Genomic DNA, 23,868 nt, shown 5'->3' on the forward strand with positions numbered 1-23,868 from the left:
CCTGTTACTACCACCTCAATACAAACCCCAGGCTCCACCTGTTACTACCACCTCAATACAAACCCCAGGCTCCACCTGCTACTACTCACCTCAATACAAACCCCAGGCTCCACCTGTTACTACCACCTCAATACAAAGCTATAACTAGAGCCAAGGGTCCTTTCCTGGTCAGGTGATGTGCTCAGGAAAAACTCCTAATCCTATCTGTAATTAAAGCACTCACCTATGCAGACAGGAGGGCTGGGTTGCCAGTAGTAACGGTTCTCCACCTGGATACAGGTAATCTTCATCTCTCCCTGGAGCTCATACCCGGGATCACAGAGAATGGTGACAGTGTCACCTGGCTCTCGCCCGTCCCCGTTACGACTGCCGTTCATGGGTACACCTGGGTCTCTGCAGGCTGTGGCCACCGAACCTGCCGGTCACAACGCAGGGAGGGAATCAAGTGAGTCTATGCAGACAGGTGTTATGTTAACAGTAGGTTGATAGTGTGTCATATATAACAGCTAAACAGTTTGTATGTCTGTTTTTAAGTGTCGAGTTAAATAAAGTCCCCAGATAATACAATGAGTGACGTTTTCCATCACAGAGTCAAACACATACAATACCACATTTTTAGCGGGTAACCCAAACATGTACAATCTAACTCATGGACTGAAACTGACACAGTAAAACTGACACAGAGAAGAACATCACTTTTGAAGCTATAAACTTCAAAGAGTTTTGCAAACAGTAGCCTAAAAAAAACACTCACACAATAACCCACTGTACACTCTTTCGTGTTAGACTTTATGAATCTAAAACTGAGAGTTAATTGCTTTTGAAGATACAAACTTCAAAGACTTTTCACAAACAGACTACTCACTTGAGAATTCGATAGCGAAGCCAGACTTGCTGATGTAGAAGTCAGTCTCAAACTGGATAGTGACCAGGTTGAGGGTGCTGTGGATCCCCTCAGGGAGCAGAGAGCCAGACACCTCCCTCAGGGACATCTCATTCTCAGGAGGGCCGTCCCACACCTTGAGGATGTCATGGGATGCCTCTGTGTCGAAGGCCAGGAACTGCAGGCTGAGAAATTAGGAGGAGGAAAATTGTCATGTAGGCTACAGCAGGGTTGCAAACTTCCTGTAACTTTCCATAAAATCCTAGGTTTTCCAGAGATCCCAGTTGGAAAATTCCTGGAGTCAGGAGGGAATAAGCAGTAAATCTGGAATCCTCCATCCAGGATTTCTGGAAAACCTACCAATTTTTGGAAAGTACTGCAACCCTAGGCTGCAGTAAATTACTTGCAATAAATCATAGAATAACAGAGTAATAACAGAGATGTTACAATTGCAATACTCATGGAAAGAACTTGAGAAATTTGCCAAAACACAGTGCGTGGAGATAATTTGTGGATGACCTTTGCTCCTCATGGACAAAAAGGGTTTAAATCAAGTCAAATCACTGAATGTGTTACACCAACACAACTGTTTCCTCATACAAACACAGTTTGTTCTGCATTGATAGCAATACCGTATGTTCTAAATCTGAGGGTTTGTGTATACTTCTTCCATGGTTTTATGATATTCCTTTTTAAGAAAATGCAAGCACTCAGCTGAAAGCCCAACTTCCTTTTTTTGTTCATGGAAAAGTGCTGTTGTGATGCAAAACTGAGGTGTCTATCTAGGCATAATGATGTCGTAGAGACATCAAGCTACGAGCAACGAGCTATAAGTCAGAAAACCTGGCAGGTAATTGGTGCACGTGGTCATAACACTCCTTTCACATCATCATTCAGCAGACAGTGCCGATCAAGACACCAGTGGAAGAAAATAAAGAAAGTCATGAATAAAAATATGATTTCAAACGAGGTGTGCCACTGGGAGTTGGAACAGAACAAATTGTTTGCCTCCAAGGTTACACCATTCCGGCTCCATGGAACACTAATAATTGAGTCTATGATTGAGCATTTGAGTCTCATTAGTCTGTCCAGACCTGTGGTCGTAGATGTGCAGGACAAGCAGAAAACAAAGAGGGACCTGGCATCTGTAGACTAGACAGGAGAGAGGACAGAGGGACATCGACCGCCTCTCCTGTACCCCTGTACTCCTGTATCCGTGCTGGAATGGCCGCTCAGATCGTCACTATTATAGTCGCGCCGGTCACTATAGTAGGGATCGATTAAAGTTCAATGTTAAATTCACCATCATATCTAAGCCAATATGACACCAATGTCGATTAAACTTGGCAAATCAACTTGATTGGAGGTACAAACACAATCCCCGCCTCTCGTCATGAGCCGTTCATTAGTTTTAGAAAAAAATGAAAGATTTTTCCCAGACCTAGCTCAATATCTAGGCGTCAGATAAGAACGAGACACTAGTGTCCATAAAGTGGCCATTAGACTTGCCACCTTTTGGAATGAATACGTTTGTAGGGGCAACAGTTTTGATTACATTTATAATTTATTGCTCTCAAGTGCTCATTTCGGCCCATTAAGAACCAACAATGTGCTAACTTTTTGCAGCATTTCTGACGATGGGAACATCATTTTTAGCTGAAGCTCAGAGTTCTAACACAGGGTCAGTTGCTCCGCAACAACACAGCTGCTTGCACCATAATGCTAGTCATAAGAAGTCTATGTGAACAAACCTAGGCTACTGTAGATAATTAGCTATATGGTGGTTTTCAAGCTGAGGTTAATCAATAAATGCAAACAGATATTTTGATTAGCTAGGTAGGTATCCCGCTCTGTCTGACGGCGAAGTCGGCGCAAAACAAAAGTGAGGTAATTAAGCACGTGTAGTAATGAGTAGGATTCTGTGTTTTCACATGCAACAGTGATTGCTTTTGATAAAAACACGATCTGCCTTTCCTCCTCGCTTTCGCCCGATGACTTGACGGGCCATAACCCGGTGTACCCCGGGATAGATTAATCGAACCCCCTCTCTGCTTGCTTAAGTTGTGCGACCTGCTGTGCGCAGTCAAAAGAAAATGACATGCTTGCTAACTTGGTTAGCTACATGATTAAATGAGTCTGTTTTCAACAAATCAACTGTTTTAGACTATTGTATTTGAACCAAGCAAGATAAATAAACATTCAATCAGTACTGAGTGAATGAACAAAATCATTTTGGAACAAACGCTTCCAGACTGTCCATTTAAATGGTCTGTCATAGTCAATGTTTTAAGAAAAGGATTCATAGGGTAGTGGTTAGAGTTACTGCCTGTGGATCTGAAGATTGTGGGTTGGCCCCCCGGAGGATACATTTTGACCATTATTTAGTTGATAGTTTTGACAGCCTCCTCCCGACACACACACACACACATTTTTATGTATTAAAAGAGCCTTTGGGTTCGTGGAGAGGCAGGCAAGTGGCAGTGAGTGTGGTGGTGTGTACTACTGTGTGCAACTTGCTAGAACGGAGGAGAGACCAGCACTCAGACTCTCAAGGAAGAGGACATTGCCCTCATCTGTGAGATACACGCCATCCCTACAGTACTGCCCAGGGACACAGTGCTTTATGGCAGAGTGGCGGATTGTGAGGATGCGCCTGCCACGGAGAAATAAAAAAATCAGCTGGGTGACAGAGCACTGGGCCATCTTTATGCGCTTGTTGATGTCCTCCTACCATTGGAACATCCAACTCCGCGCTATGTCAGAGTAGAACATCGTTGTCCCGGGGAATATTCGGATGACTACCTCCAAATCAGTTTGCATCTGACACACAAGGGCTGTCCCCTTTGTGTGTCCCAATTAGTTTCTACCAAGGTGGATGACTATGATGTCAGGGGGAGCAGCAGCACAGGCCATCTGCTGGCGCAGAACATGAAGCAGTTTGCCCCACTTCATTCCTCGCTCTCCGAGCCATGTAATGTGACAGTAGTCAAGGGAGAGGTTGTGATGCTTCCCGACTTTCCTGGCACACTTCTCCAACCAGTGGATCCACGAATGTCCAACAAGCCACACAGTCTTCATGCCGACGTCCATGTTGATGAATGAGTAAATGCCTGGAAGCCCGCGACAAAAAGGGAGCGAACTGTAGTAGTAGTATACACTGAGTGTTCAAAACATTAGGAACACCTTCCTAATATTGAGTTGCACCCACTTTTGCCCTCAGAACAGCCTCAATTTGTTGGGGCATGGACACTACAAGGTGTCGAAAGTGTTCCACAGGGATGCTGGCCCATGTTGACTCCAATTCTTTCCACAGTTGTGTCAAGTTGGCTGGATGTCCTTTGGGTTGTGGACCATTCTTGATACACAGGGGAAACTGTTTAGCAGCGTTGCAGTTCTTGACACACTCAAAACGGTGCGCCTGGTACCTACTACCATACTCCGTTCAAAGGCACTTAAATCTTCTGTCTTGTCCATTCACCCTCTGAATGGCACACATACACAATCCATGTCTCAATTGTCTCAAGGCTTAAAAATCCTTCTTGAACCTGTCTCCTCCCCTTCATCTGATTGAAGTGGATTTAACAAGTGACATCAATAAGAGATCATAGCTTTCACCTGGATTCACCTGGATTCACCTGGTCAGTCTATGTCATGGAAAGTGTGTTTCTAATGTTTTGTACAATCAATGTAGCTGTGGAATGAATAGAACTGCATTCCAATTGAAAAATATCATACACAGATTCCTTTCTTGCTCCCATTTCAGGGAAGCTTTAAAATGTACAATTTAGACTTTTGCAAGGACAATAAACAATTCTATTTATGTTTCTCGTTTTTCTGGCCAACATTCCCATTGAAGCACCAAGTCCAATCTGTTCTACTTGTTGTATTTCTGTGTGCTTGAACATAAGGCTTTGTCTCTGCTCTGAGAGGATCTCCTGTCAGACTTTCACTCTCTCTCTTTTTATCTCTGAGATAGGCTAATTTACTTTTACTGCTGTGTTATGTTGAATTATAATCACCTTCCTGTGTATATTTGAAGTGAGAAGTAGGCATTGGTCTAAAGCCGAAAAGAAAGGAAATTCACATGAGCACCACAATGCCTACTTCACCCATGCTTTTTCAGCACACAGCTTTGACCTACTACAGTAGCTATGTTGGTCTATTGTACTTCAAACAATGTGTAGGCAGGTTGCTTAGGATTCAAACCTTCTCAAACAGCCGAATTCATACTCTTCAGAGGGATAATGGACTTTACACTGTCCTGCTATTCAAATAATGTGTCTCTATCATTAGGCTGTATGTATTTTTAGATCACAGGAGGCTGCTGAGGTGAGAATGGCACATAATAATGGCCGGAACATAGCAAATGGAATGGCATCAAACACCTGGAAACCATGTGTTTGACGTATTTGATACCATTCCATTTACTCCGCTCCACTCATTACCACGAGCCCGTTCTCCCCAATTAAGGTGCCACCAACCTCCTGTGTTTTAGATATAGGCCTATTGTAGGCCTAAATGTGTGTCACCATCTTTACTGCAAAAATAAATACAAATAGAAACATAACTTTCAGCTACACATTAATTTGACAGAGGTAATGAACAAGAATGGGTCAGCACAGCAATTGATAAAACAGGACCATGTTTGCAAAACAAGTGGTTTTGACATTATGCCAATGTTACACAGTTGATCTAATAGTTACAGAAATCAGGAATGCAGACAGATTCTATAGACCTCTCCCTCTATATGAGTGACTGTGTCCAACACACCACCACCTGCTGTTATGTTGCACACCTACTGACCAAAAAAGAATGGGATTATGAAATATATATTTTTCTCAGTGACATATATTGCTAAAATAAAGATTTAAATAAATTACAATTTAAACGGCAAAGAACAACCGGCAGGTACCACATAAATTACTACAAGACAAAACAGCTCACTCAATCAAGCCTGATGGTCTTATAAGTATAAAAGCAAAGCTTGAAAAAGTAGTGGAATGGGATAATGTCTTAGTGTGGGGTGGGAAGAATGCAATACGTTACCTTTTATGCAGTACAAATCATATTATTGTGGGAGCACCTTCTCTAAGAGTATGAATTAGGCTGTTTGAGGTTTGAATCCTAAGCAACCTGCCTACACATTGTTTGAAGTACAATATACCAACATAGCTACTGTAGTAGGTCAAAGCTGTGTGCTGGAAAACCTTGGTAGAGCATGGGTGACATTGTGGTGATCATGTACATTTCATTTATTTTTCGGCTTTAGATCAATGCTTACTTCTCACTTAAAACATAGTTTTTTGTTTCTAATAGTGTAAAACAGGGTACTGGTGCACTGGAGAATGTCTGCCTTCTTACCTGGATGCTCGCTCTATCAAAGCCATGAAAGTGGATTCACATTTACATCAAAGTAATGTAGCAGACACCTTTATCCTGAGCAACTATCAGTGTGTGTGTGCGTGTGTGTGTGCGTGTGTGTGTGTGTGTGTGTGTGTGTATGAGACAGAGAGCTGTAGCCTTGTATTTTTGTTAGACAGATATTACAAGAGTTGGCCTTGGCTTGGCTGCTGAAATGCACAGAGACGAGACATGATAGGAGAATACTTGAAAAGGAGGATACTTGATAAATACTAATTGATCAGTACCTAACGATGTTGCCAGAGTCCACCTCGATAATCCAGGTACAACGGAGGTTGTTGTCGTAAGGGAACGGGTATCCAGGGGACAGGATGCGTCCAGACGACTCGCCTGTGAACTTTCCTCCACATTCAGCTATAAGGAGAAAAAATTTAAATAAGAATCAAAACAATATATACATGTATCTGTTGCTATGGAGATACATTGAAGGAGATATTGTAAAAGGGCATCACAGCTGAGTTTTGCAGAGACACATTCAAAACGCGCATGTATGCACACTTACTCACACATACAAGAACATGCACACATGCACGTACACAAACACACATGTACACACACGTACACAGCTGAGGGGAAATAATTAGTGGGTGGCTGGCAAAGAACAAGTCCTACTGCGCCTCTTGAGAATGTGAAGCTGAGCCGTGTGAATCATCGCAATAAATCAATAACCAGTGGTGTAAAATACTTAAGTATAATTACTTTAAAGTACTACTTAAGTAGTTTTTTGGGGTATCTGTACTTCAACTTTATTATTTATATTTTTGACAACTTTTACTTTTACTCCATTAAAATCCTAAAGAAAATAATGTACTTTTTAAATGATTCTAAATGATGTCTGAGTGTTGGAGTGTGCACCTGGCTACCCAATAAATTAAAAACAAGAAAATGGTGCCGTCTGGTTTGCTTAATATATGGAATTTAAAATGATTTACACTTTTACTTTTGATACTTAAGTATATTTAAAACTTTTACTCAAGTAGTATTTTTCTTTTAAGATATCTTCTCTTTTACTCAGGTATGACAATTGGGAACTTTTTCCACCACTGTCAGTAACACCCCCGAGAGTGTTTGCAGATTCCTGGGTCGTGTCCCAAATGGTACCCTACTCCCTATGTAGTGCACTACTTTTGACCAGGGCCCATAGGGCACACACACGCATGTACACAAACACAAATGTACACACACACACACGTACACAGCTGAGAGGAAATAATTAGTGGGTGGCTGGCAAACAAATGTAACACGTCTACAGCTCCTCTTGAGAATGTGAAGCCGAGCCAATAAAACAATAACGGGCCCGAGAGTGTTTGCAGATTCCTGTGTTGCGTCCCAAATGGAACCCTATAGTGCACTACATAGGAAATAGGGTGCCATTTGGGATACAAAACTGTCAGCGATATAAACAGCCAGCCCAAAACACTCCCTTACAGGGTGGCAGTGCCGTGGTGGTAGTGTGGCAGTGTCAGTCTCGGTGCCTCCAAAACCCAGAGTGCCGCCTGGCATATTTTGTTCCGCTCCGGGACATGAGGCCTGCTAACTGCTTCTCTTGCTGAATGCTTCTGTTGCTGACTGCTTCTGTTGCTGACTGCTTCTGTTGCTGACTGCTTCCAGGGCCGCTGATGCTTACTCTCTCTCTCTCTCTCTCTCTCTCTCTCTCTCTCTCTCTCTCTCTCTCTCTCTCTCTCTCTCTCTCTCTCTCTCTCTCTCTCTCTCTCTCTCTCTCTCTCTCTCTCTCTCTCTCTCTCTCTCTCTCTCTCTCTCTCTCTCTCTCTCTCTCTCTCTCTCTCTCTCTCTCTCTCTCTCTCTCTCTCTCTCTCTCTCAACACAGGCCTGGTGGACTTCAGGTCGCTTCGGGTTTATTAATGGAGCCCACATCTGCGTTTCATTTCACCGGCTTCATTTGCATAAGCCATCTACATGACAAACAATAGATGCACAGTTCAATGAAGCCTGAATCACAAAATTCAGATCGCTAGTTGATTAATATTCAACATTAATACTCAACATTTTTAGATAAGGGAGAGAGAGAGTATGGGAGAGTGAGAGTGAGAGTGAGAGTGAGAGTAAGAGTGAGAGTAGGAGTGAGGAAGGGAGGGAGAGAGAGAGAAAAAAGCCACCTCCCTCCTCCTCCCTCTAAATCAAATCAAATACATTTTTATTGGTCGCATGCACATGTTTAGCAGATGTTATTGCGGGAGTAGCGAAACGCTTGTATGCTCTAAAACCAATGCTCTAAACCAACATCCTGTGGAGTTCATTCCTCACAAGGCAAACATTCAATCAAATCAAATTAAATGTTATTCGTCACATGATTAACAGTAAAAGGCTTACTTACAGGCCCTTCCCAACAATGCAGAAAGAAAGGGGTACCAGTACCAAGTTGATGTGCTGGGTTACAAGGTAATTGAGGTAGATATGCACATATAACTAGGAATAAAGTGACAGATAATAAACAGTAGCAGCAGTGTATGTGATGAGACACTACAGCCCCGTCGATGTGAATGGGGGTGTGCTCGGCCCTCCGTTTCCTGTCCTCCACGATCAGCTCCTTTGTCTTGCTGAAGTTATAGGCTGGCTCATCGTCGTAGGTAATCAGGCCTACCACTGTCGTGTCGTCAACAAACTTAATAATGGTGTTGGAGTCGTGCTTGGCCACACAGTCGTGGGTGAACAGGGAGTACAGGAGGGGACTAAGCACACACCCCTGAGGGGCCCCCGTGTTGAGGGTCAGCGTGGCGGATGTGTTATTGCCTACCCTCACCACCTGGAGGTGGCCCGTCAGGAAGTCCAGGATCCAGTTGCAGAGGGAGGTGTTCAGTCCCAGGGTCCTTAGCTTAGTGATGAGCTTGGAGGGCACTATGGTGTTGAACGCTGAGCAGTAGTCAATGAACAGCACTCTCACATAGGTATTCCTCTTGTCCAGGTGGGAAAGGGCAGTGTGGAGCACAATAGAGATTACGTAATCTGTGGATCTATTGGGGCAGAATGTAAATTGGAGTGGGTCCATGGTGTCTAGGATGATGGTGTTGATGTGAGCCATGACCAGCCTTTCAAAGCATTTCATGGCTACAGATGTGAGTGTTACAGGACGATAGTCATTTAGACAGGTTACCTTGGCGTTCTTGGGCACAGCGACTATGGTAGTCTGCTTGAAACATGTAGCTATTACAGACTGGGTCAGGGAGAGGTTGAAAATGTCAGTGAAGACACTTGCCAGCTGGTCAGTGCATGCTCTGTGTACACGTCCTGGAAATCCGTATGGCCCTGCAGCAGTGTGAATGTTAACCTATTTAAAGGTCTAACATCAGTTACGGAGAGCGTGACCACACAGTCATTTGGAACAGCTGGTGTTCTCATGCATGGTTCAGTGTTACTTGCCATGAAGCGAGCATAGAAGGCATTTAGCTGGTCTGGTAGGCTCGCGTCACTGGGCAGCTCGCGGCTGGTTTTCCCTTTGTAATCCGTGATAGTTTGCAAGCCCTGCCACATCCAGTGTAGTAGGATTCGATCTTAGTCCTGTATTGACGCTTTGCCTGTTTGATGGTTAATCGGAGGGTGTAGCGGGATTTCTTATAAGCGTCCGGATTAGTGTTCCGCTCTTTGAAAGTGGCAGCTCTAGCCTTTAGCTCAGTGCTGATGTTGCCTGTAATCCATGGCTTCTGGTTGGGATATGTACGTACTGTTTCTGTGGGGACGATGTCGTCGATGCACTTAACGAAGCCGGTGACTGATGTGGTTAACTGCTCAATGCCATTGGATGAATCCCGGAAAATATTCAGTCTGCGCTAGCGAAATGGTCCTGTAGTTTAGCATCCGCTTCATTGGTACTTCCTGTTTGAGTTTTTGCTTGTAAGCAGGAATCAGGAGGATAGAGTTATGGTCAGATCTGCCAAATGGAAGGCGAGGGAGAGCTTTGTATGAGTTTCTGTGTGTGGAGTAAAGATGATCTTGAGTTTTTTCGCCTCTAGTGGCACACGTATCATGCAGGTAGAAATTAGGCAAGACTGATTTCAGTTTTTCTACAATAAAATCACCAGCCACTAGGAGCGCCGCCTCTGGATGAGCATTTTCTTGTTTGCTTGTTTCTTGTTCGCAATCACACATCATTGGCTGCTCATGGGTGCTCAATCACATCTGATTGGGCACTTACACATCACTTAGACTTGAGGAAGTGGAGAGCAAAGTGCTGATTTAGCATTTGCTCTCAAAAGCATTACGTTCCCTGTCAGAGGATATTACTTATCTTGGCTAAGAAACTCTGTCTACCAAGGTTGCATCCCAAATGGCACCCTATCCCCTATATCGTGCACTACTTTTGACCAGGGCCCATAGGGCTCTTGTCAAAAGTAGTGCACAATATAGGGAGTTGGGTGCCACTACATAGGGAGTTGGGTGCCATTTGGGATGCATCCTCTCTCTTCACACCTCCTCCCATACCTGCGGACCAGAATCAAACACAGCTAAATATTTCATCTGTAATAAGAAAAGGTGGAAATATGAAAAGTTAGGTAGCTTCAAGGTAGGTAATCCAACTTCTAAAGCACAATTCCTGCAAAGGTCATTCAAAATGACTGACTCCATTTTTTAAATATAAGGAGATGAGGAGATGTGAAGATATGAAGATATAAGAGTATATTCAAATCTGCAGTAGTGGAAAAGGTACTCATTTTTCATACTTGAGTAAAAGTAAAGATACCTTAATAGAAAATGACTCAAGTTAAAGTGAAAGTCACTTAGGAAAATACTACTTCAGTAAACGTCTAAAAGTATCTGGTTTTAAATACACTTAAATACAGTGGTGGGAAAAGTACTCAATTGTCATACATGAGTAAAAGTAAAAGTAAATGCTAGAAATCAAATTTTAATTTACGGGCAGCCAGGGCCACACTCCAACACTCAGACATAATTTAGAAACACAGTATTTGTGTTTAGTAAGTCCGCCATATCAGAAGCAGTAGGTGTGATAATGCGTATATACAGTGAGGTTAAAAAGTATTTGATCCCCTGCTGATTTTGTACGTTTGCCCACTGACAAAGAAATGATCAGTCTATCATTTTAATGGTAGGTTTATTTGAACAGTGAGAGACAGAATAGAAACCAAAAAATTCAGAAAAACGCATGTCAAAAATGTTATAAATTGATTTGCATTTTAATGAGGGAAATAAGTATTTGACCCCCTCTCAATCAGAAAGATTTCTGGCTCCCAGGTGTCTTTTATACAGGTAACGAGCTGAGATTAGGAGCACACTCTTAAAGGGAGTGCTCCTAATCTCAGCTTGTTACCTGTATAAAAGACACCTGTCCACAGAAGCAATCAATCAATCAGATTCCAAACTCTCCACCATGGCCAAGACCAAAGAGCTCTCCAAGGATGTCAGGGACAAGATTGTAGACCTACACAAGGCTGGAATGGGCTACAAAACCATCGCCAAGCAGCTTGGTGAGAAGGTGACAACAGTTAGTGTGATTATTCGCAAATGGAAGAAACACAAAATAACTGTCAATCTCCCTCGGCCTGGGGCTCCATGCAAGATCTCACCTCGTGGAGTTGCAATGATCGTGAGAACGGTGAGGAATCAGCCCAGAACTACACGGGAGGATCTTGTCAATGATCTCAAGGCAGCTGGGACCATAGTCACCAAGAAAACAATTGGTAACACACTACGCCGTGAAGGACTGAAATCCTGCAGCGCCCGCAAGGTCCCCCTGCTCAAGAAAGCACATATACAGGCCCATCTGAAGTTTTCCAATGAACATCTGAATGATTCAGAGGAGAACTGGGTGAAAGTAATGTGGTCAGATGAGACCAAAATTGAGCTCTTTGGCATCAACTTAACTCGCCGTGTTTGGAGGAGGAGGAATGCTGCCTATAACCCCAAGAACACCATCCCCACCGTCAAACATGGAGGTGGAAACATTATGCTTTCGGGGTGTTTTTCTGCTAAGGGGACAGGACAACTTCACCGCATCAAAGGGACGATGGACGGGGCCATGTACCGTCAAATCTTGGGTGAGAACCTCCTTCCCTCAGCCAGGGCATTGAAAATGGGTCGTGGATGGGTATTCCAGCATGACAATGACCCAAAATACATGTCCAAGGCAAAAAAATGCTCAAAAAGAAGCACATTAAGGTCCTGGAGTGGCCTAGCCAGTCTCCAGACGTTAATCCCATAGAAAATCTGTGGAGGGAGCTGAAGGTTCGAGTTGCCAAACGTCAGGCTCGAAACCTTAATGACTTGGAGAAGATCTTCAAAGAGGAGTGGGACATAATCCCTCCTGAGATGTGTGCAAACCTGGTGGCCAACTACAAGAAACGTCTGACCTCTGTGATTGCCAACAAGGGTTTTGCCACCAAGTACTTAGTCATGTTTTGCAGAGGGGTCAAATACTTATTTCCCTCATTAAAATGCGAATCAATTTATAACATTTTTGACATGCGTTTTTCTGGATTTTGTTGTTGTTATTCTGTCTCTCACTGTTCAAATAAACCTACCATTAAAATTATAGACTGATCATGTCTTTGTCAGTGGGCAAACGTACAAAATCAGCAGGGGATCAAATACTTTTTTCCCTCACTGTATATTGATAGGTGCATGAATTGGACCATACTGCTGTCCTGCCTAAGCATTCGAAATGTAACAGGTACTTTCGGATGTCAGGGAAAATGTATGGGAGTAAAAAGTGCATATACAGTGGCTTTCGAAAGTATTCACCCACCTTGGCATTTTTCCTATTTTGTTGCCTTACAACCTGGAATTAAAATGGCTTTTTTGGGGGTTTGCATCATTTGATTTACACAACATGCCTACCACTTTGAAGATACTCAATACTTTGTAGAGCCACCATTTGCAGCAATTACAGCTGCAAGTCTCTTGGGGTATGTCTCTATAAGCTTGGCACATCTAGCCACTGGGATATTTGCCCATTCTTCAAGGCAAAACTGCTCCAGCTCCTTCAAGTTGGATGGGTTCCACTGGTGTACAGCAATCTTTAAGTCATACCACAGATTGTCAATTGGATTGAGGTCTGGGCTTTGACTAGGCCATTCCAAGACATTTAAATGTTTCCCCTTAAACCACTCGAGTGTAGCTTTAGCAGTATGCTTAGGGTCATTGTCCTGCTGGAAGGTGAACCTCCGTCCCAGTCTCAAATCTCTGGAAGACTGAAACAGGTTTCCCTCAAGAATTTCCCTGTATTTAGCGCCATCCATCATTCCTTCAATTCTGACTAGTTTCCCATTCCCTGCCGATGAAAAACATCCCCACAGCATGATGCTGCCACCACCATGGATGGTGCTCTTGGGGTGATGAGAGGTGTTGGGTTTGCGCCAGACATAGCGTTTTCCTTGATGGCCAAAAAGCTCAAAAAAAGCTGACCAGAATACCTTCTTCCATATGTTTGTGGAGTCTCCCACATGCCTTTTGGCGAACACCAAACGTGTTAGTTAATTTTTTTCTTTAAGCAATGGCTTTTTTCTGGCCACTCTTTCTGGCCACTCCTGAGTGGCGCAGTGGTCTAAGGCACTGCATCGCAGTGCTTACTGTGCCACTAGAGATACTGGTTCGAATCCAGGCTCTGTCGCAGCCGGCCGCGACCGGGAGACTCATGGGCGGCGCACAAGTCGTCCAGGGTAGGGGAGGGAATGGCCGGCAGGGATGTAGCTCAGTTGATAGAGCATGGTGTTTGCAACGCCAGGGTTGTGGGTTCGATTCCCACGGGGGGCCAGTATAAAAAAATATATATATGTATTCACTAACTGTAAGTCGCTCTGGATAAGAGCGTCTGCTAAATGACTTAAATGTAAAGCCCAGCTCTGTGGAGTGTACGGCTTAAAGTGGTCCTATGGACAGATACTCCAATCTCTGCTGTGGAGCTTTGCAGCTTCTTCAGGGTTATCTTTGGTCTCTTTGTTGCCTCTGATTAATGCCCTCCTTGCCTGATCCGTGAGTTTTGGTGGGCCACCCTCTCTTGGCAGGTTTGTTGTGGTGCCATATTCTTTAAATTTTTTAATAATGGATTTAATGGTGCTCCGTGGGATGTTCAAAGTTTCTGATATTTTTTTATAACCCAACCCTGATCTGTACTTCTCCACAACTTTGTCCCTGACCTGTTTGGAAAGCTCCTTGGTCTTCATGCTGCTGCTTGCTTGGTGGTGCCCCTGGCTTAGTGGTGTTGCAGACTCTGGGGCCTTTCAGAACAGGTGTATACATACTGAGATCATGTGACAGATCATGTGACACTTAGATTGCACACAGGTGGACTTTATTTAACTAATTATGTGACTTCTGAAGGTAATTGGTTGCACCAGATCTTATTTAGGGGCTTCATACCAAAGGGGGTGAATACATATGCACACACCACTTTTCTGTTATTTATTTTTTACAATCTTTTGAAACAAGTTATTTTTTTCATTTCACTTCACCAATTTGTAATATATGTCCATTACATGAAATTCAAATAAAAATCCATTTAAATTACAGGTTGTAATGCAACAAAATAGGAAAAAACGCCAAGGGGGATGAATACTTTTGCAAGGCACTGTATTCTTTAGGAATGTAGTGGAGTAAAAGTAAAAGTAGTCAAAAATGTAAATAGTAAAGTACAGATACCCCAAAAGTAGTACTTCAAAGTATTTTTACTTAGTTTTTTTACACCACTGTATATCTGTCAGATTATTACGTATTTATTATTGATGTTGGCTGGAATAATCCCCATAATATTAAGCTATTTACAGTCTTTACATTTCCTCCAGGAAGCTATATACTGTATATAAAACGACTATGTGCTCATATGCTGGGACATAATATGTATCCATATGGGAGGTACTTTGGGAGGGCTAGTATGGTGTTTTAAAAATTGAATTGCTATGGTCATATGTGATATAAAGCATAATTAGTATTTAAGTCCAGAGACTAAGTCTAACTTTCACATGTGGAGTTTTCTTACATGTGAAACTGCAAATTAGATTTTCACATATGATTGTTTTTCACTTGGGAACTTGCAATTCCACATGTGAATGTGACATTTTTACATGGAGTTTTCTAAAAAATTAGTTTTTCACATGTGATAGATTTTCACATGTAAATTTGCTATTAAACACATGAATGTGATATGTTCACATTAAAACGTTTGTGAAACTGCATATCCGAATTTCCGCAAATTTCACATGTGCAACTGCAATTCACATGTGAGGTGAAAACATGTTTTTCTTCTCACATGTGAAAATGTTGTGTTAACATGAACTCTAAATTGAATAGAAGTGAAAATATGGTTTCACATGTTAAGTTTAAGCTCAACATGTGAAAACAGCTATTTCACATGTGAAAATGCGATTTCACATGTGAAACTCCAAATGTTACTTTTTTTTTTTGTAAAGGCTGGTCCTAGTGTACATTGTATCTCTTCCTCATATAAGAGACTGACAGGATGGGGAGCAATATTGGATTGAGTGTGAGAGATTGATAAGGCAGGAAGTATGGGTGTCACGCCCTGGCTCTGGGACTCTGTTATGTTGAGCCAGGGTGGGTTGTTTCTATGTGTTTTGTGTGCTAGGTTGTTTATCTAGTTCATTTGTTTCTATGTTGGCCAGTGTGGTTCTCAATCAGAGGCAACGTGAATCAGCTGTTGCTTGTTGTCTCTGATTGGGAACCATACTTAGGTAGCCTGTTTTGCCACAGTGTTTGTGGGATCTTGTTCCGTGTTTGGTTAGTGTCTATTGCCAAGGACGTCACGTATCGTTTTGTTTGTGTGATCATTAAAAATAAAAGTATGTTCGCATTCCACGCTGTGCCTTGGTCCTCTCTGTTCGACGATCGTGACAATGGGGTTAATCAGATCTAGATAAAACTGAATCATAGTGAGATCAAATCTGATCTGAAGTCACTGAGGGCACCAATCTTCTAATCTAATTAGGATAAATCAGTATAATCAAGGAACAAACGATAGCTATCACAATACCCATCATGTGTCTTCTCCAATGAGGACAAATTCCCACTTCCAACCATGAACCCCAATGTAATCTGTACAATCCACCTCGGAGAGTGAATATATCTCCAATCTGTATTGCCTAGTTTAATCCAACTCTCACATACACCAATCTCTCCAAGACATTCCTCATTCAAAAGAAAAGAAAAAAACAAATACATTTGTATTCACTTTAAGAAATGCAAAGCACTACACATTTTTAGACAAAGTTAAATTAAGAGGACATAATGCAACATAAGGCTGAATTAAACCCTCTTCATTAACAGACATTACATAGCTGCAGCCTGCAGTGCAGGTTGTTCTCCTGCAGCATATCAATGACCTGCAGAAGCTCTGCCTGGTCTGGTCTGGTCTGCACTCCCCTAGCCTGGTTAATACATTATGCAGCTGGCGACGGGCATGGGCTGCAGCTTAGATCATTATGACAAATGGGAGGTACCTGTGGTTACTTATTCTTCTGTGGTTAACTTGACATAAAGAGAGAAGAGGAGGGGCTTGGGTTGTGCTGCAGTACTGTACTGATGCTAGGTTAACTGGGAGAGGCACTGTGGGCTAATAGCAGTTGAAAATAGATGAAGGGAGCCGTCTACCAATCCACTATGTTTAGAGACGTCAGTTGTTCCTGACCATAGGACTTTACCAGTGTGGGTTGTGTGTGCGTGTGTGTGTGTGTGTGTGCGTGTGTGTGTGCGTGTGCGTAAGCGTGCGTGTGTGCATACAGTATGTGTGTGAGTGCTTACTTGTGCGCGTGTATATACACACGTGCACAGTCCTTTTTACTTAGTTCCCTTACCGATACAAGAGGGCAGGACGTTGTCCCAGGCACGTCTCTCTCCGGTCATACACTTGAGCATTCCACTGCCGTGCAGGGTGTAGCCAGGGTTGCACCTGTAGGTGATGGTGCTGCCAGAGAAGTGTCCCTGGTCGTTGACCTTGAAGCCAAACTGGGGCACCCCGGGGTCCTCGCAGTGGGATAGCTCAAAGCCTGGGGGGGGACAAAGGGGGAATTGAAGGAGAGAGAGAGAGAGAGAGGTGTGGGGGGGGCAATCAATCAAATGTATTTATAAAGCCCCTTTCTCATGGGTAGTTGTCAAAAAGGGCTTTACAGTAACCCGGCCTACACTATTAGAAAAAAGGTGCTAAATAGAACCATATAGGGTTCTTTGGTTTTTCCCCCAAACGTTATACCTGTTTGGGCTTCTTGAGGTCAATTTGCAGTCTACAAATTATTTGTAATTATGTTCCGGCCCACCGACCATCCGCTCAAGAAAGAAATTGGCCCACGGCTGAATCTAGTTGATGATCCCTGCCATAGGGGAACCCTTTTTTGGTGATAGGTAGAACCCTTTGCAAACGGTTCTACCAATAACCATTTTATTATGTAAAGGTTCTTGCTAGAACCCTCTATGAAGGGTTCTACCGAGAACCATTTTCATCTTTAGAGGGTTCTTTCTAGAACCGTCTATGAATGGTTCCATCAGCCTTTAAAATTTAATGATTTATGACAATAATTACATACATCATAAGGCCTTTCTTTGAGGGCCTAGTTATACCCTAACACAGTAGTGTTAGGAAACTCCTGGTTTACAGGCCACATCAGGCCTGCAAGTCACATTAGGCTGGCTTGCAAAGTAATGGCATCCAGCCAGAGTTAGGATTTTTTTATCACCCGCAACCTGCATTCAGAATGACTGCCAGGGTAGGGAGATTGAATACTGAGACTACCTCAATCATCTAAACTGGAACAACCATCCCAGTAACGGGTGCAATAAGTCGTATAACTACTAACAGATTGAATTTGTTTAGAAAAATGTATGTTATTTATCTTTGTGTAGCATAAAATTAATCAACCAATCATGGTACATGCAAAAACACAGATATTTAAAAACTATTTTGAAAATCACCCTGAAATAGAGCTTGCTGGGAAATATGGCTCTATTTAAAACACTTCTTGCCTTCCAAAGAACCCTTCTTGCGTTCCATCCAAAAATGATTGCCTTCCAAAGAATCATCAAAGAACACTTTCTTCCAAAAACGGTTCTTCAAATCAAAATGGTTCTTGGTAGAACCATATCCCTCCACAAAGAACCCTTTTTGAACAAATTTTTTCTAAGAGTGTAGACTCCAACGAACGAGCAGAAGCACAGTAGCCAGGAAAAACTCCCTAGAAAGAAGACACATGAAGAGGACAAGTGTAGGACAAGGTCCCAATGTCACACACCTGGGTTCAAATAGGATTGGAGCATTCGGTTGAGCCTGCCTAAAGTTCCACATGGCCGGGGCTCACACTTTTTGGGGCTACTCAATTGGTTCCATCCATTACCTATGGATCAAGCTCAGCTTTGAAATACTTTTTGAAACCAGGTCTGTAATGTTAACACAAACTTTACCTTCGCTAGGGTGGACACAAGCACACAGGCATGGAGGCATATGATTTGACCACACACACGTTTATTGCATCCTCTCTTCTTTTTTGGGTCAATAGTGCAATGACCATTCCGATCTGTCGTTTCGTCTTATTTCTGTGCTGCTTGCGTTGCATATACACTACCAGTCAAAAGTTTGGACACACCTACTCATTCAAGGGTTTTTCTTTGTTTTTACTATTTTTTATATTGTAGAATAATAGTGAAGATATCAAAACCATGAAATAACACATATTGAATTATGTAGTAACCAAAAAAGTGTTAAACAAATCAAAATATATTTTATATTTGAGATTCTTCAAATAGCCACCTTGATGACAGCTTTGCACACTCTTGGAATTCTCTCAACCAGCTTCACCTGGAATGTTTTTCCATCAGTCTTGAAGGAGTTCCCACATATGCTGAGCACTTGTTGGCTGCTTTTCCTTCACTCCGCGTTCCGACTCATCCCAAACCATCTCAATTGGGTTGAGGTCTGGGGATTGTGGAGGCCAGGTCATTGGATGCAATACTCCATCACTCTCCTTCTTGGTAAAATAACCCTTACACAGCCTGGAGGTGTGTTGGGTCATTGTTCTGTTGAAAAACAAATGATAGTCCCACTAAGCCCAAACCAGATGGGATGGCATATCGCTGTAGAATGCTGTGGTAGCCATGCTGGTTAAGTGTGCCTTGAATTCTAAATAAATCACAGACAGTGTCACTGTCACGTTCGTTGAATACAGGATTGGACCAAGGTGCAGCGTGGTATGCGTACATGTTCGTTTATTAAATAAACACAGAACAAAACAACAAAAGCAACGTAACGTGAAGTTCTAAAGGCTAACATCAAACAAGCCAAACACACAGAAACAAGATCCCACAACATAGGAAGGCAACATGGCTGCCTAAGTATGATCCCCAATCAGAGACAACGATCGACAGCTGCCTCTGGTTGGGAACCACACCCGGCCAACATAGATCTACACAACATAGAATGTACACCCTGACCAAACCAACAAGAAACAACAGGCATAAAGGTCAGGGCGTGACAGTACCCCCCCCCCAAAGGTGCGGACTCTGACCGCAACACCTAACTTAACAGGGGAGGGTCCGGGTGGGCATCTAGCCTCGGTGGCGGCTCCGGCTCCGGTCGTGACTTCCTCTCCCTTACTGCCTCCCCGTTGTACCCCTGGTCCGGTCTGGACCTCGGCGCGATGCTTCCCCTCTCAGTACTCCCACGATGCACCAAGCCCTGTCTGGACCCTGGTGTGGAAGGCCCCGACCCTGGAGAGGGGCTGACGTCTGGGCCTGGACCGGCAATCCCCTGCGATGCACCAAGCCCTGTCTGGACCCTGGTGTGGGAGGCCCCGACCCTGGAGAGGGGTTGATGTCTGGTTCTGGAGTGGAGCCGCTGACCGGAGCTGAACTGGACCCCGGTGGAGCGGACTGCTCTGGCTCTGGACTGGAGCAGCTGACCAGGGCTGGACTAGGCACCGGTAGAGCGGACTGCTCTGGCACTAGAGTGGAGCCGCTGACCGGAGCTGAACTGGACCCCGGTGGAGCGGACTGCTCTGGCACCAGCCGTACCGGGCTGGGGACACGCACCACTGGTCTGGTGCGAGGAACAGGCATGGGCTGCACCGGGCTGAGAACATGCACCACTGGTCTGGTGCGATGAGCAGGCATGGGCCGCGCCGGGCTGGGAACACGCACCACTGGTCTGGTGCGAGGAGCAGGCACTGGCCGTGCCGGACTGGAGACACGCACCACTGGGTTGGTGCGAGGAGCAGGTACGGGGCGTACAGGACTGGATACACGCACCACTAGTTTGGTGCGGGGAGCAGGTACGGGGCGTACCGGGCTGGCGACACGCACCACTTGGTTTGGTGCGAGGAGCAGGCACGGGCCGTACTGGGCTGGGGAGGCGCACTGGTGACACAGTGCATAGAACCGGCGCAGGATATACTGGACCGTGGAGGCGCACTGGAAGTCTGGAGCATAAAGCTGGCACAACCCGTCCTGGCTGGATGCCCACTTTCGCACGGCACGTGCGGGGCGCTGGCACAGGACGCACTGGGCTGTGAAGGCGCACTGGCGACACAGTGCGTATCTCCGCATAACCTGGTTCCACAATGAACACACGCTCCTTACAGCGAGTGCAGGTAGCTGGCTCTGCTAACCTCTGCTCTAAAGACTGAGCTCTCTGCTGCTGGAGGGTTAATTCCTCTCTCAGCTTCTCTTGTTGCCTGGCCAGCTCCTCTCTCCATGCAACCATTGACTCCTTCTCCCTACGGGCCTCCTGCAGCGCCTCCTCTTGAAGGGAGCTCTCCTGCTCTATCTTCGCGATCAGCCCCCGTAAGGTGGTTGCCTCTTCTATCAGAGTGCTAATCTGCAGGTCTCTCCGAGCCTCCTGCTGCTTAGCCAACCACCCCGTGTGCCCCACCAATTTTTTTTATTGGGGTTGCCTCTCGAGCTTCCTTAGCGGTCGGCACAGTTGGTGTCGCCATTGATCCTCTCCTACCTGGGCTTCTACCTTCGCCCAGGGTCCTTTACCAGCAAATATCTCCTCCCAAGACCACGTCTTCCCCACCTGTGTCCAGGGTGTTTGCTCCTCCTGGGCACGCTGCTTGGTCCGTTGGTGGTGGGATCTTCTGTCACGTTCGTTGAGTACAGGATTGGACCAAGGTGCAGCGTGGTATGCGTACATGTTCATTTATTAAATAAACACAGAACAAAACAACAAAAGCAACGTAACATGAAGTTCTAAAGGCTAACATCAAACAAGCCAAACACACATAAACAAGATCCCACAACATAGGAAGGCAACATGGCTGCCTAAGTATGATCCCCAATCAGAGACAACGATCGACAGCTGCCTCTGATTGGGAACCACACCCGGCCAACATAGATCTACACAACATAGACTATACACCCTGACCAAACCAACAAGAAACAACAGGCATAAAGGTCAGGGCGTGACAGTCACCAGCAAAGCACCCCCTCACCATAACATCTCCTCCTCCATGCTTTACGGTGAGAAATACACGAGGAGATCAACCGTTCACCCACACCGCGTCTCACAAAGACACGGCGGTTGGAACCAAAAATCTCCAATTTGGGCTCCAGACCAAAGGACACATTTCCACCGGTCTAATGTCCATTGCTCGTGTTTCTTGGCCCAAGCAAGTCTCTTCTTATTATTGGTGTCCTTTAGTAGTTATTCGACCATGAAGGCCTGATTCACACAGTCCCCTCTGAACAGTTGATGTTGAGATGTGTCTGTTCCTTGAACTCTGTAAAGCATTTATTTGGGCTGCAATTTCTGAGGCTGGTAACTCTAATGATCTTATCCTCTGCAACAGAGGTAACTCTGGGTCTTCCATTCTTGTGGTGGTCCTCATGAGAGCCAGTTTCATCATAGCGCTTGATGGTTTTTGCGACTGCACTTGAAGAAACGTTCAAAGTTCTTGAAATGTTCCGTATTGACTGACCTTCATGTCTTAAAGTTATGATGGACTGTCATTTCTCTTTGCTTATTTGAGCTGTTCTTACCATAATATGGACTTGGTCTTTTACCAAATATGGCTATCTTCTGTATACCCCCCTACCTTGTCACAACACAACTGATTGGCTCAAACGGATTAAGAAGGAAAGAGATTCCACAAATTAACTTTTAAGAAAGCACACCTGTTATTTCAAATGCATTCCAGGTGACTACCTCATGAAGCTGGTTGAGAGAATGCCAAGAGCGTGCAAAGCTGTCATCAAGGCAAAGGGTGGCTATTTGAAGAATCTCAAATATAAAATATATTTTGATTTGTTTAACACTTTTTGGGTTACTACATGATTCCATATGTGTTATTTCATAGTTTTGATGTCTTCACTATTATTCTACAATGTAGAAAATAGTAAAAAATACAGAATAACCCTGGAATAAGTAGATGTGTCCAAACTTGTGACTGGTACTGTATGTCGTTTGAGGCTCAGAGAGAAAGTTAGGAGCGGTCATTATGATCAGTCATTAATGCTGACAATTTGGCTGGAGGATCCCACTGGGCCCGCAGACAGGGATGGGGCCTGTACTAAGCAGGCAGAACAATTAGGATTTAGCGCTTGGTTAATTTTGAGATGTGTCTGGAACTTTCGGTCGGTACAGGAGGAGCGTGGGCCGGCTCTCTGTGAGAGACACTTCCCATTATTATCTTCTCATAATAATTTTCCTTCAGACTCATCATCACACAGCATCATAATTACACAGCGAACTAAGAGAAATAGGAAATAAATAATTATATGACCCTTTCTTCTTGTCTTTCAAATTGCCACCACACATCTTAGCGCAGCTGACAATTTCATATTTGCAGGTTTGAACTCTGCCCTCTGATATGAGGAAGAACACAACCAAGCTAAAATGAGACGTATCCCTCTGTCCTCTCCTCATCGCAATGACAGCTACCTTTCAAAATACAAAACCCAGTTCCATTTGCTCCACCTGTCCCTCCTCCAATTAACAGTACACCCTGAACATGGGAATACATGATAATGTCTGGCACAGCACACATAGACTACTTAGTAGTTACCATGACAGCAAGGTACTGTACTATACTGAGAGAAAAACAAGGTTGCCATGACTGCACTTAACATAGTGTGTGGTGGAGGCAGGAGGGTACTGGGACTGACTAACAGTGGCAATTTTCACCTAGCACACTGATTACACGTTAATTACAGGTCATTGTCTCATAGCATTCAACCGGGAACAAACGTCTGGGTCGGGAAAAGACTTAGACTGAGTTGTTTTTATTTTTTAATCACACTCCAACCATTATGGTGGCTGAACTGTGCTGGCCTTGCTGCCTGCTTCTGACTGTCCCGAATGACAACCTATTCCCTATATAGCACACTACTTTTGACCAGGGCCCATTGGATAACCAATAGAGCTCTGGTCAAAAGTAGTGCACTATGCAGGAAATAGGGTGCCATTTGTGACTTAGCCCTGGGCTTCCACTGACCTTTATTATGCAATCAAACAGCTAATCTTGCAGGTGGAATGAAATCTCCCACCAGACACGGATTTAGTAGATGTAAAATGAGATTGCCCACCAGTGGGTTAATAGGGTTTTTTCTCTCTCAGGACTAACACCCTGTCCAATGTTACACAGGCTAGCTACCAGCTA

The 23,868-nt window shown here is 44.1% G+C and overlaps 1 protein-coding gene across 1 annotated transcript in view; it reads right to left on the reverse strand.

Annotated features, from left to right (window-relative positions):
- Nucleotides 1–23,868, reverse strand: part of LOC311132780 (CUB and sushi domain-containing protein 3-like) — a gene marked incomplete at its 3' end in the record, with an annotated part of 471,294 nt that overhangs the window by 179,312 nt on the left and 268,114 nt on the right. Inside the window, 4 exon segments of the mRNA XM_084166101.1 lie at nt 224–415; nt 866–1,068; nt 6,532–6,658; nt 17,083–17,274. Of these exon segments, the coding sequence (XP_084022227.1) occupies nt 224–415; nt 866–1,068; nt 6,532–6,658; nt 17,083–17,274 (714 nt within the window).

The sequence above is a fragment of the Coregonus lavaretus genome, assembly GCF_964263955.1.
Source record: "Coregonus lavaretus genome assembly, chromosome: 7".
Lineage (NCBI taxonomy): Eukaryota > Metazoa > Chordata > Actinopteri > Salmoniformes > Salmonidae > Coregonus > Coregonus lavaretus.